At 37.7% G+C, this 17,229-nt stretch overlaps 1 protein-coding gene and 1 long non-coding RNA gene across 3 annotated transcripts in view; one reads left to right on the top strand and one right to left on the bottom strand.

The window, feature by feature from the left end:
• The window catches only part of LOC103141959 (whirlin-like), a 54,366-nt gene extending 42,004 nt beyond the window's left edge, over positions 1-12,362 (bottom strand). The window contains exon 1 of one of the 2 annotated variants that reach the window (XM_016674164.1): positions 11,191-12,362. In XM_016674164.1, the coding sequence (XP_016529650.1) occupies positions 11,191-11,880 (690 nt within the window). In that variant the 5' untranslated portion in view covers positions 11,881-12,362. The remainder of the gene's footprint in view (positions 1-11,190) is intronic. The other variant, XM_016674163.1, reaches the window with a different exon arrangement.
• A 157-nt stretch (positions 12,363-12,519) lies between these two features.
• Positions 12,520-17,229, top strand: part of LOC107836843 (uncharacterized) — a 21,838-nt gene continuing 17,128 nt past the window's right edge. The window contains exon 1 of the long non-coding RNA XR_001662811.1: positions 12,520-12,938. This is a non-coding gene — a long non-coding RNA (uncharacterized LOC107836843). The remainder of the gene's footprint in view (positions 12,939-17,229) is intronic.

The raw sequence follows: 17,229 nt of genomic DNA, 5'->3' as shown, positions 1-17,229 counted from the left end.
AGAGAAGGGACACTCTTGTGTGATTTAGGCTATATATGCTTCCACGCAGTGCTTCAGCTGGGTTGCAGTGGGTGGAAGAAGAGCTCTCTGTGGGACTTGCGCAGCGTTGGATGGGTAGGTGAATAGAGAGTGGTAGGGAGAGAGTTATGTCTATGATAATAGTGGATGGGTATATTTTTATACTGGTGGTGAGCTAACATGCAGGACAAAAGCCCAGTGTCAACGTCAGTACTGGTCAGTCAAGCTATGCAACAAGATAATAAGATAAGATCATAATACTTTATTGATCCCCTAAGGGGGGGTTGTTATCCTCTGCCCATAGCATGTTATAAAAATAAAAAATATGTATTTTTTATTTTGTGTGTGTGTATCACTTTAAGAGCTCAGGAAGAAATGTTTGCTGTGATTGGTTAATCTAATTTAAGCTGCTAGCCATTGTTGTTGTAAAAGCACAAGTTCAGCGTATGATGAGCAGAAAATTGATGGATTAATTGTTGGAGGCCATTCAGAGCTGTTTGTTCAAGAGACTGAGAGCGTGTAAATGAATAAAAGTAGGTTTTGTCAGTATTTAACAGGATTTGTGTAGCTGTGCAACCTAAACACACACACACACACACGTATATATATATATATATATATATATATATATATATATAAGACTTCAGATTACGCTATGACCGCTTGGTGCCATCTGCTGGAAAGATTAGAAATGACTGTTTATAATGAGTAAAATTAATAGCTTTTGTTGTCTATATTTCTTGTAGCCCACACTCAGCTCTGTTAAAGAAAGTTTTGACCTGAAATCTCTTGTTTGTTTGGCAAAGCACACGGGTCATTATTTCCATAATAGAAGACTAACCAATAAGCTGATGAACTGTAGGTATGCAGATCGTCTATCTTCTACCAGGCAATAGAAAATAACCCAGATAAACTATAGAGAGCTTTGGTAGTCTGCAACTAGAGCTTGTCTAACAAATGACAGAGAGAAAGTGCTGTATGACAAAGGAAGCCTCCGCAGGCAAGTCCATTCACTTTGTTCAGCTCTGGATTCCAACAATAGATTCTAGGAGATGCTTGTCTATTTTAGGCCTGGTGTTTTTGCGGGCCCATCATCTGTAGCCTGAGACAGGCAAAGATCAGTGCTGGAACTGGCAGAGTGAAGGGACACTCTTGTGTGATTTAGGCTATATATGCTTCCACGCAGTGCTTCAGCTGGGTTGCAGTGGGTGGAAGAAGAGCTCTCTGTGGGATTTGCGCAGCGTTGGATGGGTAGGTGAATAGAGAGTGGTAGGGAGAGAGTTATGTCTATGATAATAGTGGATGGGTATATTTTTATACTGGTGGTGAGCTAACATGCAGGACAAAAGCCCAGTGTCAACGTCAGTACTAGTCAGTCAAGCTATGCAACAAGATAATAAGATAAGATCATAATACTTTATTGATCCCCTAAGGGGGGAATTTTGTTTGAACCAGCACAGTACACAATAAAAACTAAAATAAATAAATAAATAAAGTAATAGGAATAAACATACAAAAATAATAAATAACAATGAGTAGGGATAGTCCTAAGGACACACACATATTCCTCAATATATTACTAAAGATATATTCAACATTTAAAACACAGCTCTAGAGACTATGGAAGTTTGATAGTCTCAGGCAGAAAAGACTTGCTAGCGTTCTGCAGTAATCTTTGGCTATGTCTGCTCCTCAGACTGTCCACCACATTATAGAGGGGATGAAAGGCATCATCCATGATAGCTCTGATCTTCTCCAGCATTCTGTCTCTCATCACCTCTTCCAGTGGAGCCAGCTTGATGCCCACAACTCACTCAGCCTTTCTTATCAGTTTAAGACTGTATAAGTTTTTCACCTTCATTGCAGCACCCCAGCACACTGATGACTGAGAGAACATGAACAGCAACCTACTGCAGATGTTAAAAGACCTGAGACAATAAAAAAGTGAGATGGGAAATTTTTTTTTCTAATTTAGTTGCATAATAATTCCGCACACATAATAGTTGCCAAGTATCATGCACACAGATATTGTCCTGAGAAAGCCAGAACCTCAGAGATGATTAATATTTTGGACTGACGGAGAGCGCTGGAGTTATTCAACAACAAAATGAATTCTCAAAACTACAACTTGCATAATTATGCACACAATGTAAGTTTTAATGTATATTTTTTGACAAAATCTAGATACAATAAAAAGTTGCCATTTGGGAAAAATGGCAATGTTCACAGAGCAAAAAAAAAAAATCAGTTTTCAAATGTCTATTTGAAAACAGATTTTTTTTTTAGTTTAAATTATTATTTCAATTATTATTGAAATAATTTTTGTTTTTCTCCACAAAACCAGGCCTAAATTTTGCAGCACACCAATCCTCAAGATCTGGATTTGAAGACTCCTGCTCTAGCAGCTTGAACATTGCAGACATTTACTGTTGCACAGAAATTTCTCCATTGTGGAACAATGAAGGATATTTCTTTTGTATTCTACTTGCATTTGTGCTTTAGTTGCATAAAGAGATGGGAAGATGAGTGACCTGAGACTGATCAGTCCCTGTGCTATGTCTGACCATCAATCCATATTAAATATGTAACACCATTCCCTCTAATAAATGGAGAGTATATTAAAACTATTTTATAACACTTAATATCCTCTTACAATTCAAGGCAAAATGCTGAAATATCTACATCAACCCTGTTTCTTGATAAAACCCTAAAGGTTCCATAGATCAGTATTACGGTACTTTGTGCTGATGGTGTCTGTTGTTTAAGGGTTCATTGAGTTAAATTGACTGTCAGCTCAAATGTCCACTGCCAGCTGCTTTCTTTTCCATGACCATTTTTCACACTTACTTAGGCAGGTTCCTCTTTTTATATGTAATTTCATGTTTTTATCTATAGGAAAAAAGTCAAAATGTATTAACTACAGTGTGTAAAAGTTCCAGTATTTGTATTGAAATTTCAATGGTAAAATAAATGTAAGAAATCAAGAATAAATTTGAAGATTTTTGACTTTGCCTTCACTTCACTTTTTTATTTATTTTTATTTTATTTTATGCTTTAGCAGCCTCCATTAAACAGTAAACAAGGAGGAGAGTAAAGGGAGAGATACACAGCAAATGGTCTGAGAAAGGGAACTGAACTCTCCACATCGTTTTGAGGACAACTGCATCAAGACAACAGTCTGCACACAGCGAGTCCCACCAACTGACCCCCAGGACCCTCCTGCTTTATTCTACTTACTGCAGCAGTTTAGTGTAGAAGTCATTTAGTGTTCATATGTTCAACTGATGCTTAGGAGGCATCTTTAAAAACAAGATGGAGAAAATGTCATTGATATTAATGGAAATTATTACTTTTTAATATTTAATAAGTGTTTTGGACAATGTTTGCAGAGTTTAACAAAATGGAGTGTCATGAGTATTTTTTAATTCACATTGATGCTGTTTTTTTAAATTACCTTCACACTTTAAACCATTCAAGTCAGAAATGTCACCACCAGCACTTCCAGTACAAAGCTGCTGAGCAGACAGAATATAGATTTCCACCAGGTTAAACATAAATAACTGAATGTTTTCCTGCTGTAACATAGAGGCACAGTAACAAACAGTGATATAATTTCCTGCCCCAGGCACCTTTCAGAACTGACAACTAGACTTTAGCCTGTGTGCTCTAAACATGTAGTGAATCCCTGAAGAGACATGGGAATCAGGAGGAGCATGAAATCAAAATCCATGAACACACAGACCATGCAGCAGTGTGACAGCTGTTCTCCTCTGTGTCCAGTGTGGCTACAGAACTCATCAGGGAGCAGATTCCCATTGGTCCCTCCCACATACTTATGCTTGTTAGCTGAAAAATGTGCTTCATAAAATGGTGGGCTATGTTCAAGGACACTTGACAACAGCATCTTCCAGCAGCGGAGTTTGATAGGGAACGCAGCCAAGACACTCAGCAAGGTTTGTTCATAATATTAAGCAGGTTCATTCACAACTGATTTATCAAACTGACAGCAAAGGATAACTTCTCCCACCCAAATGTTTAATGATATAATACCCTCCTACATCTCTTGTGGAATTATCTGCTGGAAAGTAGTTATTTTTTTATTTCTTGGACTTGTTGGGGGATGTACAATCTTTTATTCTCTAGACAAATACACACACACGCCCCCTACTGATCCCCCCCACACACTCACATGCACACAGGTGCACACATGCACTGGAATGTAATGTCATTGTTTATAAATAGTCACAGCTTCATTCTGCTCAGAAAAGTTCAAAATTGAGCATTTCTGCTAATTAAAATAAAAATGCAGAATAAGACCAAAGAATTAACTAAATACACCATGCCCTGGTTTAAAGAAGTTCAATAACAGATGGGAAGCAGAGTCATGGACATTTATTATCCTGAAAAGTGTTATAAAACCATTTCAAAGGCTTTGGGAACCACAGTAAAAAGCATTGCAGTTTTATTTCTTGCTGCCTAGGAAATGTTTTGACAGAATTTTTTTTACTAAATTTGACGTGACACCCTTAATATTGTAAATAACAATGAAAGGCATTTCAAGCAATGGCCCCATTTCTCCTCCTGCCTTTAAGTTCTATAAAACCTTTCCATGTCACCAATCTGAAAGATAGCATCCTGCCCACTCATCAAACCTGCAATGACTAATTTAATGAGGATAAATTCCAAGAAACATCAACATAATTGCTTCTATGCAAGGGAATGTGATGACTAACTCAGGATTAGTGTGGTATGACAACAATCATTAAGCATGGCTGTTAAATTGCTCATAGCAGTGCTGGCTGACAAGCCTTCATTCATAACCTCACAACAACTGGCAAGGTTTCTTAAAGGGATCCCCGATTAGTTGAACATATTAGCCTAAATATGTTGTATTTTCCTATTAATTAAAAAAAATGCTGTTTGTGATATGTCAAAACTAATAATTACTTTAAAAAATTATATCTTTTGTAATATTTTCCCCCCATGGAGATCGTCATTTTTTCACCTGTGCAATACATGCTGGATTAATGACGTAGTGTAGTTTACTGAGTAAACACAGGAATGCTAACTTTACACGAGTTGTGTTGTTTATCATATTGAGCTTGACTGGTGTAATTTTAGACACTGAGTTGCTGTTGGCTGTAATAAAAAAAAAGGAGAAAAATATTTATATATTTGTGTGTAAAGTGGAAAAGAGCCGAACACAACTTCAGAAAGGATTTCTCTCCAGAAGATTTTGAGTTATTTGTATGAGTAAAACTGATGAAGGCTCTAAAAGGTGTTTGTTACCTTCGCAAGCTAAAAGCAAATGCTATGCTATGTGTACAGCTTTTATCCACAAAGTGCCTAAGCCCAGCCAGTGCCTAGCCAGTGAAAGAAACTGGGAGAAACATCAGATAAACAGTGCTGGAAGCTCTTTGAAATGACAATGGAACTATTGCTACTGCCACCGGTACTGAATGTGAAACCACAGACCCGACACTGAACCAAAGACCAGACCCAAAATGGCTGTTACGAGAGCAGACACACTTACAGAACTACTTACCAGATCAATGTCATTTAGGTAAATATCATTCATTGTTTCACTGTGTAGCTGAAGGAGGCAGCAGCAGCCCAAACTTCTTCAGCCAATTCTTTCCTCTTGCTCTGTTTGGTCCTCCTTCATTTCCTTCATTACCTCTTGTGATTTCTGCTGTCAAGTTAAATAAGCAAATCCAACACTTTTGAATGTATTCACCATCTCCACCCAACTGGCATGCACCTTTCAAAGAATCAAGTGCACCCATCCCTTTCACTCCTCAATCTAAGTAGCCAAATCTTTATTTATAAATAGATTTATTGTTTGATGTAATGCTTTTCATATGTTTGAAAACAGATTAGTTGCACTGTTTAGAACATGGTTTGTTTATTTATTCATTCACTGTTAACGTAAAAGTATTTTTATTAAATCATTACTTGAGAAACTAAAAGTTAAAGTTAGTTCAAGTTTAAAATTAACTTATTGTTATATGTAATTAATATGACTAATATCTGTTTGTTGTCAACCTACTCCTGACTCATGCTGTCTACTCATATAGACAATGCATGTTGCCTGTTCATATGCTGCTGATGAGATTCATCTAAAGAAAAGAAAAGCAAAAGGAAGAAAGCCTTTCTCAAGTTTGGGCAAAAGCAGAGGTGGCTTAAGAGAGCAAAAAACTTTACTTGTACAACAAGTAAATAGGTTTTAAAAAATGATGCATTTCATTTCAGAGGAAAGCAAAGGAAAAAGAAGCCAAATGTAACTAAAAATCCTCTGATCTGACATTTTTTATCCACTTCTTCTCGAGTTTAAACTGAGAACAGATGTATCTGTTATACAATAATAGAGCAGATTTTGCTGTGTAAAAATAGTTTTTAACTCTATGTTGCTACTTTTCTGTCTACTTCTAAATGTTTGTTTCTCCTTTACTCAGTTAGCTTTACTAGGAGACACAACATTCACAAATCTTCTGCTCTCCTTATTCCAATTTTTCCCAGATGTGAATATGTGCTGATCAATGTTCCCTCTGCAGAGCAAACATGGCTGAATATTCATTCCGTCTTGAACTCAATGTGACCAGATGGAATCTGTTCATACTCTGTGTCTCCTTGCTTAGTATTCTGTCCAAGTCTCTGAAAAGTGTACACACCACTGTCACCAGGGAAATATGGAAGACTGGAGATGAGAGATAAAGAAGAGAGCATGAGCATGAAGAGAGGGTTGAGTCAGAGGAACATTGCAGTGATGGCAAGTCAAGGTGACCACTCTGATCCCCCCCCCCCCCCACAAAAAAAACAAAAAAAAACAGGGTATTTATGAAGTTTAGCTCACAAATGTGATCTGGAATATGTATTTAAATATATAATTTTTAAGACATCAATCAGCCTTTCCTTCTGTTGTCAATCTGTCTGAAACTCGTACCCCAAACTCCAACCCTTTACCTCCATTACTCTTCTGTTTACTTTCTCTTTCACTTACCCCTGCCAGCTCCACCTTTAACATCTTTTCTGAAACACGTCCACTATCTCTTCTCTGCACATGTCCGTACCATCTCAGCCTCAAACATTTAACTTCGTCTTCAATCTGCTCAACCTGAGCTGCGCTTCTGACTGGCTCATTTTCACCCTGTTCAGTTTTAGTCCCTTTCTATAACTGTAGTTTTAAGACTTTATGTTCTATATATTTTAACTTTGCAACAATTTTCTAAACCAGGGTATTTTAAATGGGTGACATTCCTGTTAAGATTTTTAATTTTATAACTTTAGGAGATAGAAACTAGTTATTTCTTGACACAAAATGACACAAAAACAATCAGAGCGAGAAAGCGAAATTTAAATTCTATGTATAAATCCAGTACTTAATGTATACAATATTTTGCAAAAGTTTCCAGAGTTAATTTTTGGACATGTTGCTTGTAAGCAGAAAGATGTTAGAAATCACCATTTGTCAGCAGTGTTTCAAAGTTTTAATTTTATATTTAATTAGCTTCTGCAGCATATGAACAATATCTAAAAACAATATCTAACACACACCATCAGAGGATGGTGTATCCATCATATGATGGATACACCATCAGAGAATTGGTCAGTGAAAATGATCAATTCTCTGATTGGTCATTTTCTGCATGCTTTTTTTTTTAGCAAATGAGTCTATGAAGATACAATATTAATTTTTGTTTGTCAAATTGCTACTGTGTTCCTGGTATTTTTAAAGATGTTGTTTATTGATGATCACAAATTGATAGTTTTAGTTTAGATTATTTTTTCTGCCTTAATGGTTCATATGTCAGAGTTCAGCTTCAGAAGCAAAATGAAAAGAAAAGTAATTTCTCAAAAATGGCCAAACAATGAAATGGAGAAGAGTAAAAAGGTAATCCAAAAACAGACATAACATTAGGGCCGGGACTTTAATGAAATAATGTTGATTAATTAATTACTTAGATTTTATTGCATTAAAAGTTGTAAAACAATTAATTATTGTTTTTTTTATTTATTTTTTTTATTTTATATACATAGGTTCCAGATGGAACATGAGTATTTGTGGCATACTGGTTCAATGGGTGACATTCTGACGTATAAGCTACATCCGAAATCAACGTCAATGGATAATTTCTACTTCAAGAAATGATCTAATAATAGATCTAATAATAGACCTTTCTGAGCTGGAAAGGTCTATTACTAGAAATTGAAAATGCTGCTTATTTTGTCTATATAGTCTTCAATTAAAATGCAGTTAATTAAATAAAATGCAATGAATTAATCTTAATTAATTGTGGCATGTCTGACAAACTCTACAATTAACTTTATTATTATTGTTATTTTCTTTATCAAACTCCAAAAGCAATAAAAACGTCTTCTGAAACTTTGCATAGTATAAGTACTTTAGTACTTGTACATTTTCCCCTGGATTCCTGCTTTTGTTTTGCTCTACTTCCATGTGAATTTTGTAAGTTTTGTTCTTCATTTTCTATTAAACATTCTTTATCTACTAGCTGCATCTGCCCTTCTGCTTTTATGTCCAACTCAACCATTATACAAGATACTTTCTTTTGTTTTCCACCTCATTATTATGTACTAAATTGTGTTGGTTCATCACGTTGTTAATGAAATATGTTGGTCTTTTAGGTTATAATACAAAATAACAATTTCAAAGGATAGGAATACTTTACAAGCCAGTTAATGCCAGTATTTATGTTAGGCTAGCTAGTTTTCTATATATGTTTGCAGATAGCAAACTAAGGTCACTGCCTGCCTCCACTACTTGAAACAAACATAGAGAATGTCCTATTTGCCCAATGGGGTGTAGAAAATAAGCTGCAACACATCTTCTGTGCTGTCAGATAAAAGAAGCCACTCAGGCTGTTTCCCATCATGCTGGGTTGATTGCAGGTAAAAAAATAAATAAAAAAAGAAGCTCTTATTTCCTCTTAAATAAGCTTTCGCCCAAGGCCTAAACCGAGAGCCTGTAGAAAAAGTGTGTTTGTGCAGAGATCTCTACAAACTGATGGTGTTTAAGTGAGAAAAGCTTGCAAGGTCACAAAAAATATTTCCATAGACAGGTGCTTCAAAGACACACAGAAAAGCACATAAATGTTTGGGACAACAGAGCAGGGTTTCATCACGGCTATTTATAACCAACCAGACGACAGCTTAGGAACATATTTATTTTGCTGCTTGAGACCTTTGACTGAGCCTTTTGTGAAGTCTCTTCCAACAAGCTTGATCCTCCATCACACTAAACCACACAGATGTGAATATTTATTCAGTTTTTTGAATCAGGTGTTTTTTCCTTCATCTGAACTTTGTGGTCTTAGTGCAACGGACAGATCAAGATATGTAAGATATTAAGCCGGGCATTTCTACCGTATAGTTTGCACAGTCACACTAACAATTAAAACATATTTGTATTTTGTGATGTCTTTCTTGTGAATAAATGGAACATAAAATTTACACAAGCTACATCACAGATGAGCTCTTTATTCCACTGTAAATATGAACATGTAGGGTCAGAGAAAAGGAGCCTAAGAATGGCTGTGTAAGAATTGAATGGCAAGAAAAGTAGGAGGCATTCCGTGTTGATTATTGAACATTTCTGTTAAGGTCAAAGGTGGGATTTAATGAAGTACAAGTATTTCTTTATTGTATTTAATTATAATTAAATTTTTATAAGCTCATATGAACTGATAAGTAACACTGATAACTGCTGTTGGGGGAACATCGAGCATAGCGTCACCTGCCAATGTCCCAGATGCTATTTATGTCAATAAGAAGATTGTGTTGATTTAAACTCAGAAATTAAAGTTCATGAAGTTAATTTGACAAGAGACAAGTTGTCTAATCATTGTTTTTTTTAAGTTCATTAATCTTGAATGGTGAGTTTTAACTTAATGCTGCAAATTAACAAATAATTATTTCACAATATGCAAGAAAAAACTTCCCTCACCAAGTTAATGAGCCAAATTTCTCTGTTATTTTCACTCACAGTATCAAGTTAAAATAACTATTTATTTTAAATTAGAATAATTTAAATTCTTCCTTCAAATTTCATGAACAAAATTTCTGATCTGATATTGAACTTTATTAAACATCACAATGTTTAGTGTGAACACAACATTATCTTCAAACTTTACAAACTGATTGATGCATTAAAATAAGCATTGGCTTAAAAACACGCACAAGTCAGATCAATGTTACACACTTTCATCTCACTCACGGTGCAACACAGGATACAAAAACATGCTGCTAAACACACTGGGAAATAGTTCCCACTTCTGTTTTTTCTCTAGTTTATTCAACTCTTGGAGGTTTGACAAAATAAATAAAAAGTAAACAACTAACTACTGTAAGCTTATGTTCAAACTCTAAAACTCTCCAAATGTATTTGACTTAAAGAGTAGAAGATAGTAGATACAACTAAATACAGCTCAAATGTTTTACAATGAATACTTAATATCAACCAGATACTTTTGAACACATGAAACAGCAACTGAAAGCAAAGACTGATTCTCCTGATATTCAAAATTAATTTCTAATGAATAGTTTTAAACTTTGGAGCTCATCACCTCTTACACTAGTTTGCTTACCATAACTATTAGCATACAACGACAGATGTGTTGTTAATGATGAATAACTACCAGCATTCCATAGTTTTAAACAAACTAGTCAGATTTTGCATTAAGATAAATCAAAAATTAATATATTAAAGCATTACGTCATAAAACATTGTTCCAGTCAGTTTTGAAATTGGCTTAGCCATTTTTTGATAGTTATTTAAGTGGATAAAATATATTTTATGACTCATCAAGAAAGAGTTTACAGAACATAACCCTGTGTATTAAAATCAGCAGCAGCATTTCTGCAAAGTTTGTTTTTGTTTTCTGTTTTTAAAACGGAAGCAGAATGAGCCTTTACTGTAGTGGCAGAGCAGGAAGAACTTAGAAAAAGGGATTAGGCAGCTTCCTTCTGGGCTCCCTGGCTACAGAGGAGAGAGACTGACCCATACTGCTGCTGCTGCATTAGGTCAGGACAGCGTGGTCACTGCTTCCGCCTCATCCAGCAGTCTACAAAAGCACTGCCATCTACTCAAACCGTGCTGGATTCATCTTGCAGCACAAATCAAACATATTCCCACATGTGTGAACCCCTGCTTACCTTCACCGCCTCCGAGTGAGAGACAGAGTCAAACACCGAGTCGTTCGCTGCTACAATCTGGTCCCCAACCCTCAGTCCTTCCCTCTGGGCCGATGAGCCCGGCTCCACCAGCGACACGTAGATCCCCACGCCGTGCTCTGACCCCCCGCGGATGCTGAAACCTAGACCCTCGTGGCTTCTGGAGCGCGTCAGGGTAACTTGACGCACTTCTCCGAAGAGGCCCTCGCTGAAGAGCGGGGCCATGGAAACAGTCGGTTCCGGACAAGTCGTCGTGAGAGGCTGCTCGCAGACTGAGCTGATATACGACTGCAGAGTAGAATCGCCCTCATCTCCGAAGCTTTCCGCGCTGCCGTTGCTGGGCAGCAGGTCTGTTTTGAGGTAGAGCCCCTCGGAGGTGTACTGGTCAAAGAGGAGCTGGTCGGACCTGGGGATGACGAGACGCAGCATGGGCAGCAGCTGTCTCTTCGCGGACGTGTTGAGAATCACTTTGAGAGTCTGGACCAGGTCGTAAACGTTGCGTTTGGCGTGGTAAACATTTAGACAGTGGATAAATTGCTCTCTCTCCAGGTCACTTAGCAGCACATTGAGTGTGTTATGGAGCCTTCGGACATTTGTCGAGAGCGCACGGCTCCCTACGCCGGCCGAGTTCACCGATGTGTTGGGCGAAGCGCGCTCCAGATCAGCGCTCATCCTACCGCATAACGGAGAAACAGCGTGCCATGCAGTGCTGTGGAAGGATCGGGCATTTGGTCCAGCGCCGATCACTTCACATCTCCCTCCAACAAATTTAAACAGCTCCCCGAGTTCCAGGCATCAACAGGTGGCCGGTAATATATGTGCGTAATGGCGCTGGAGTGCGCTCAGTTTGTCACGGCAAGGAACACATTTTCCCATCAGAGGTCTACGTTTCTCCAGCTCCGAAAACAGGGCATGTTGCTGTTCCGTCCTCTCTTTACTGCATGCTCAACACGAGCTGGACCGGGGTTCTGAACGGGACGCACCTCTACGACTTTGATTGTCCGGCGAGATGGATTATTTCAAACACAACAAAAACCGTTTTCATTCATGTGAATCTTCAATAAGCTTATTTGAAAAACCACATAACCATATTCTAACAATGAATATCTCTACGAAAAGAGAATGTGCTCCTTTCTGCGAAGAAGCTCTCTGTGAGCGCAGCTGGAGGAGAGCGCAGAACGGGTCGCGCTCTGGAGTCTTGGTAGGAAATGACGCAAGTTTGTGTGGCCATGGCAGTACGTGTTGCTTGGAAACTACCATAAACCACTCACCAATCTCTAAATGAAGACTGAAGCTAATGTCACACAGCTGATTGAAAGTACAGCAACAATATGAGCTTTAAAAACAGACCAGAATAACCAGAATAAGTGATAATGATGACGATGATGATATTGTTATTCTATTATATAATACAATTTTATCATGGCATTCATGTCATTCATATTATTTATCTCCCCAAATACTATAAAGTCCAATCAGAGTCACTTGATCATACTGCATGATGTTAATTGGGTAAATCTAACACATCCATGTGGAAAGAAAGGACTCCCTGGCACTAGAACCTGGCTCAGTGGAAGTTGTCAAGGTTCAGATCTGGAAACAGTGCAGAGTCAGCTCTTTTAAAATTTCACTATGAAATCAGCCGGGCACCTGATTCTACATGTCCAGCTGTACTGGAACTGCTGGAACCCAGAGAGGGACCACAGAAAATTGGATCCTTGGAAAATTCAGTGAGTATGTCACAGAATTTTCCGTTCTTTGCTTGTCCTGTTTTATGTCTACATTCTGGCTTCAGGATCAGTCAAATCTGTTTTTTTCACCGCTCTGCTGATAATGTACGAAACTTTTCTACCATTTTAACCCAGTGAAGTCGCTAACTCTCTGTTGAGCTAATGAGATGACTGTCATAGCTTGAAGTTATGACAGTTCAAAGATCTTTTGCTGCTAAACACCGATGAACACTGATGAAACACTGCTAAATTTAAGCTTTTTGACCTTACTTGAAGCATAAAGTGAACAATCTCAGAGTCACTTTTGATAGCTGCTAGGAATTTGATTTATTTCTGTTTTACAGACTCCATTTCTAAATTGTTTTAAATAACTTCTTTTGGTGAAGGAACAGGGAATGGTGTGCTGACCCTAGGAAGCAGAAATGAGTGTGGAGAACAGAACAATCTCATCACAAGAAATTTATTGGTTGAATCTTTGTGCACTGAGACAAACAAGTTCTGCAAAAGATAAAATAAAATAACAGATCTAATGTAATGGGTAGACTGAAAAAGTCTGCAAAAAACAGCAAAAAAAAAAGGAAAACATCCAATTCAAGGAAATACTTTTTATAAGCACCTGTAAATCTGTGTGCAGCTGTAAACCTGTAAAGCAAGAGATTCCACAGTCACTAAACTGGCCACTGTAATACAATCTATGAGCGCTACTAAAAACAAGTCTATGCCATGGACTTTTTACTGGATCACAGTCTGCTCATTCTCCTGCACCTCGATGTCCAACTGGGATGTAAAAAAACTGAGCAACTACTGAGCAACTCTGGATAACATGACTGTCTCACTAGAGTAGTGTTTCTGAATCCCGGTCCTCAGGATCCATTTCCCTGCATATTCTAGGTGTTTCCTTTCTGCCAGACACCTGACTTGAATAAGTGGGTGATTAACAGACTTCTGGCATGCAGAGGAGGTCATGCAGTCATTTTAATCAGGTGTTCTGGGACAGAGACATATCTAAAACACGCACAACTGATGTGGAGGTTCACTAGTTGAATTCAGGTGAAAGTGTAACCTCTTCACCTTTCAGCTTCCCTCCCTACCTCATTTACACACATGTTGTCTTCTTCTGATTTTCAGTTCAGTTCACATCATCCTTACCAGGCTGCTCCCCACAGATGCATATGGATGCCATCACAATGCCACAAGATAGTCAATGGAGTCTCCTTCCTCTAATCAGCCTATAGTGATTCTAACCAGAGACTGAGAGCTGATCCCAGATGAATTCCCTATCACCTCCCAGAAGACATCTGTCACTCTGATCACACACTTCACACTCTTCACCACTATCTCCCTGGTTGTACATGTCCTGCCCGCCCTCACATATTTCTTTCCCACACAGAACTTCCTCACACTTCAACATTCATCTCTTGGCATCTGCTGCCTCTAGAGTCATACAGACACAAAGCAGCTGCTTCTCACCTTTTCCATCAACATTGTCAAGGCAACCACCACTTCAGCAGAAAGCCATGCTGCTGCTCATTATCTAGTAACTGTATACCCTCTAAAATATGTCAATCTCATATGGTTTTTAGTAAACTGGCCATCACTTTCCACTCTTTCCAACCTCTTTCCAAGGGACAGTGATGAGACATGGTATGTCTCATCACTGTCACTCCTCTGTATTTACTCTAACTCTTCACATCACCCTTGAGTAGTTCAATGAATGTGAACTACTCAACATCTGAGTGGGATGGGACTATGGCTGCTCCATCTGGATTCAGGTGACAGTGGGTGTCTGTCTGTCATCTTTTAGCTGATCAAGCTGCATTATAGCAGTTATCATCTCCCTGTCAAACCCAACCCTGAGGCTATTTTTAAGCATCTATTATTAGAATGCCAGAGTTTGTCTTCCTCCTCTCGACAGTTAAGAGCCTCCTCTGTCTGTCCAATTCACAGAAGGAGACTGCGAGGAGAGATACTTGTCACTTGCCAGGAATCTGACTCCTCACTATGTCAGCACAGCTGGGCCTTTTAGGAGCTTTATAAGTCAGGACTTTTGAAAATAAAAATTACCATAAATTACAGCATTTCAAATCATCATGCAGTTTTCTTGTTGCTTCAACAGATTTAGTTTATTAAATGTTTCTATTGCATTTTGCTTATTTCATTATGTGTTCATTTCTAAACCTTTGTAATGTGAATAGCCATTTTCTCAGTATTTATTATATTTTTGCATGTCAATGGGAATGGATTTGATGTTGATGTTGACTGATCCTCTAATTTTTCTAAGTTATCTTTAAAGAAGTTGGCAAACTCTTTGCAAGCCCTGGCAGAGTGGAGTTCAGATGCTACAGTCATAGAAGCGTTAAGAGGTTGCAGCAGTTGTAGCTACCCAGTCTGTGTCTCCCTCCTTAATGGGGAGATGGTACTCCATGCTGCAGACAGATCCATATGGCACAGGTTCGGCTCATTATTTTTGCAACTCAGTCTTGACAGGGCTTCCTTTCTCTCCACACCAAATAATTAATTTTAGTCTGGTTTACTGTAGTCTGGTTTGTCTGTTTTCTCACTGTCCTCAAACTTCTGGTCAAATCTTCTATCATCACATTTTACTCTGCCACTTTCTTGTGCCAAATACACTCTTTGGTATTCAATTTGATATCAGATCATAACATATGTTTGCAGACCTGGATGCTTTCTTTGGAAGAAGAGGCTTACGTTTTCAACACATCTTATTCCAGATATATTAAGAATACAAGAGATTGTTATTGCATGTAGAACAGAATCAGTATCTACAGTTTTAGTGGTGCTTTCCTTTGTTTTAGTAGAAAAGTACAGTTTTTTTATGTCACTGATGCTATAAAGGTTAATTTTTACTGATGACTGTTTTTTAACAATGAAATAATATTATTCTCTGAAGTTACCTAAATCCTTAATGTTGTGTTTGTGCAATTAGATTCTCTTCATTCTTCATAACCTCTGTGGAATCTATGACTTTAGCAAATGGGTATAAACGAGCTATTGCTAAGAAAAGAAGTGGGAATTATACTAGTATTACTGGTCAAAATGATTTGCTTGGGGAGTTCAGTCCTCAAGCAAATTTAAAACTTTTCACAACATTGAAAATAAACTCCTTGAAGTTCTCAGCAGACTGGCTCAGGCAACTTGCTGATGGGGATTGAGACCACTATGTTGGAGAAGATACTCGCCTCTATTCTAAACTCGTTTAGTCTTTTTCTGGACTGTGGACAAACAAAGTCTCCTATGGAGCATAGAATGAGAGGTTGTACATATACAGTTTGTACCAGTGACGTGCAGTGAGGTTCATTGCTGGTGAGGCATTGACTTATGACTTAGACACCATACATGTTATTGGACCAATGGAAATTTCGCGCAGGCATACAACGCTGGGGGGCAAAAAGACTAATCTTTTACATGTCATCCATAGCCGTGTTAATTCAGTGAAACTTAAAAATGTAGGTATTAATTTCGTGCTATGATCCACAGCAAAGTGATCTGTATTCGCCAAGCTACACAGACTCATTGCCATAGCAACTGACAACAATGCCACTTCATGTTTTAGGATTTAACACCAAAAAACATTCAAGAATTTTGCACACAGAACAGAACATTTAGTCTGTTGTTGTAGTACATTTTAGGCTTAATGTTTAATTAATAAATAATTGCTGTGTTAGATAAGGTATCACTTCTACTTTACTGAATTATTTAAACATAAACTGTAGCCCACAAAATGCACATTTAATTAAAAAACTAAACAAAAACATCTTATTGTTGTCTTACCTCTATGTGTCAATGAAATCCATGCACAGCTAATTCTGCACAAAAATATCCGTTCATCCAAAGCCAAGTCTATCCTTGGCATGTCTTTTCTACTCCGTTTAAGAATCATCACTGTCTCGAAGCAAAACTTTCAGCTCCGGTGTTGGTCTTCCTTTAGTTATCATCTCCTGCTTCAATTGAAAATCCACTTTAGAACACTGTTTAACTGTAGAAATGTAGTCTTTCATGTTGACGTCAGAAGAGATGAGAAAACAAATACACTCCTGATCAAAATCTTAAGTCCAGTCAAAACATTGCAAGAATTGGCATTTTGCACTATCGAATCTTAAGAAGGTTCTAAGTAGAGCTTCACAATGTTAAATGTTAAAAGAAGAAATCAGCGTAAGAGACAAAAACTTTTGAGTGGGGAATTAATTGAAAACTGCATTTACACTCAAACATGATTTTTTCAGCTGATCAAAAGTTTAAGACCATAGCTCAAAAAACCCCGAAAACCCCC

The sequence above is a fragment of the Poecilia formosa genome, unplaced genomic scaffold (genome assembly GCF_000485575.1).
Source record: "Poecilia formosa unplaced genomic scaffold, Poecilia_formosa-5.1.2 Scaffold91, whole genome shotgun sequence".
NCBI classification, from domain to species: domain Eukaryota; kingdom Metazoa; phylum Chordata; class Actinopteri; order Cyprinodontiformes; family Poeciliidae; genus Poecilia; species Poecilia formosa.
The sequence above is the reverse complement of the archived record's forward strand: the minus strand, read 5'-3'. Positions and strand labels throughout refer to the sequence as shown.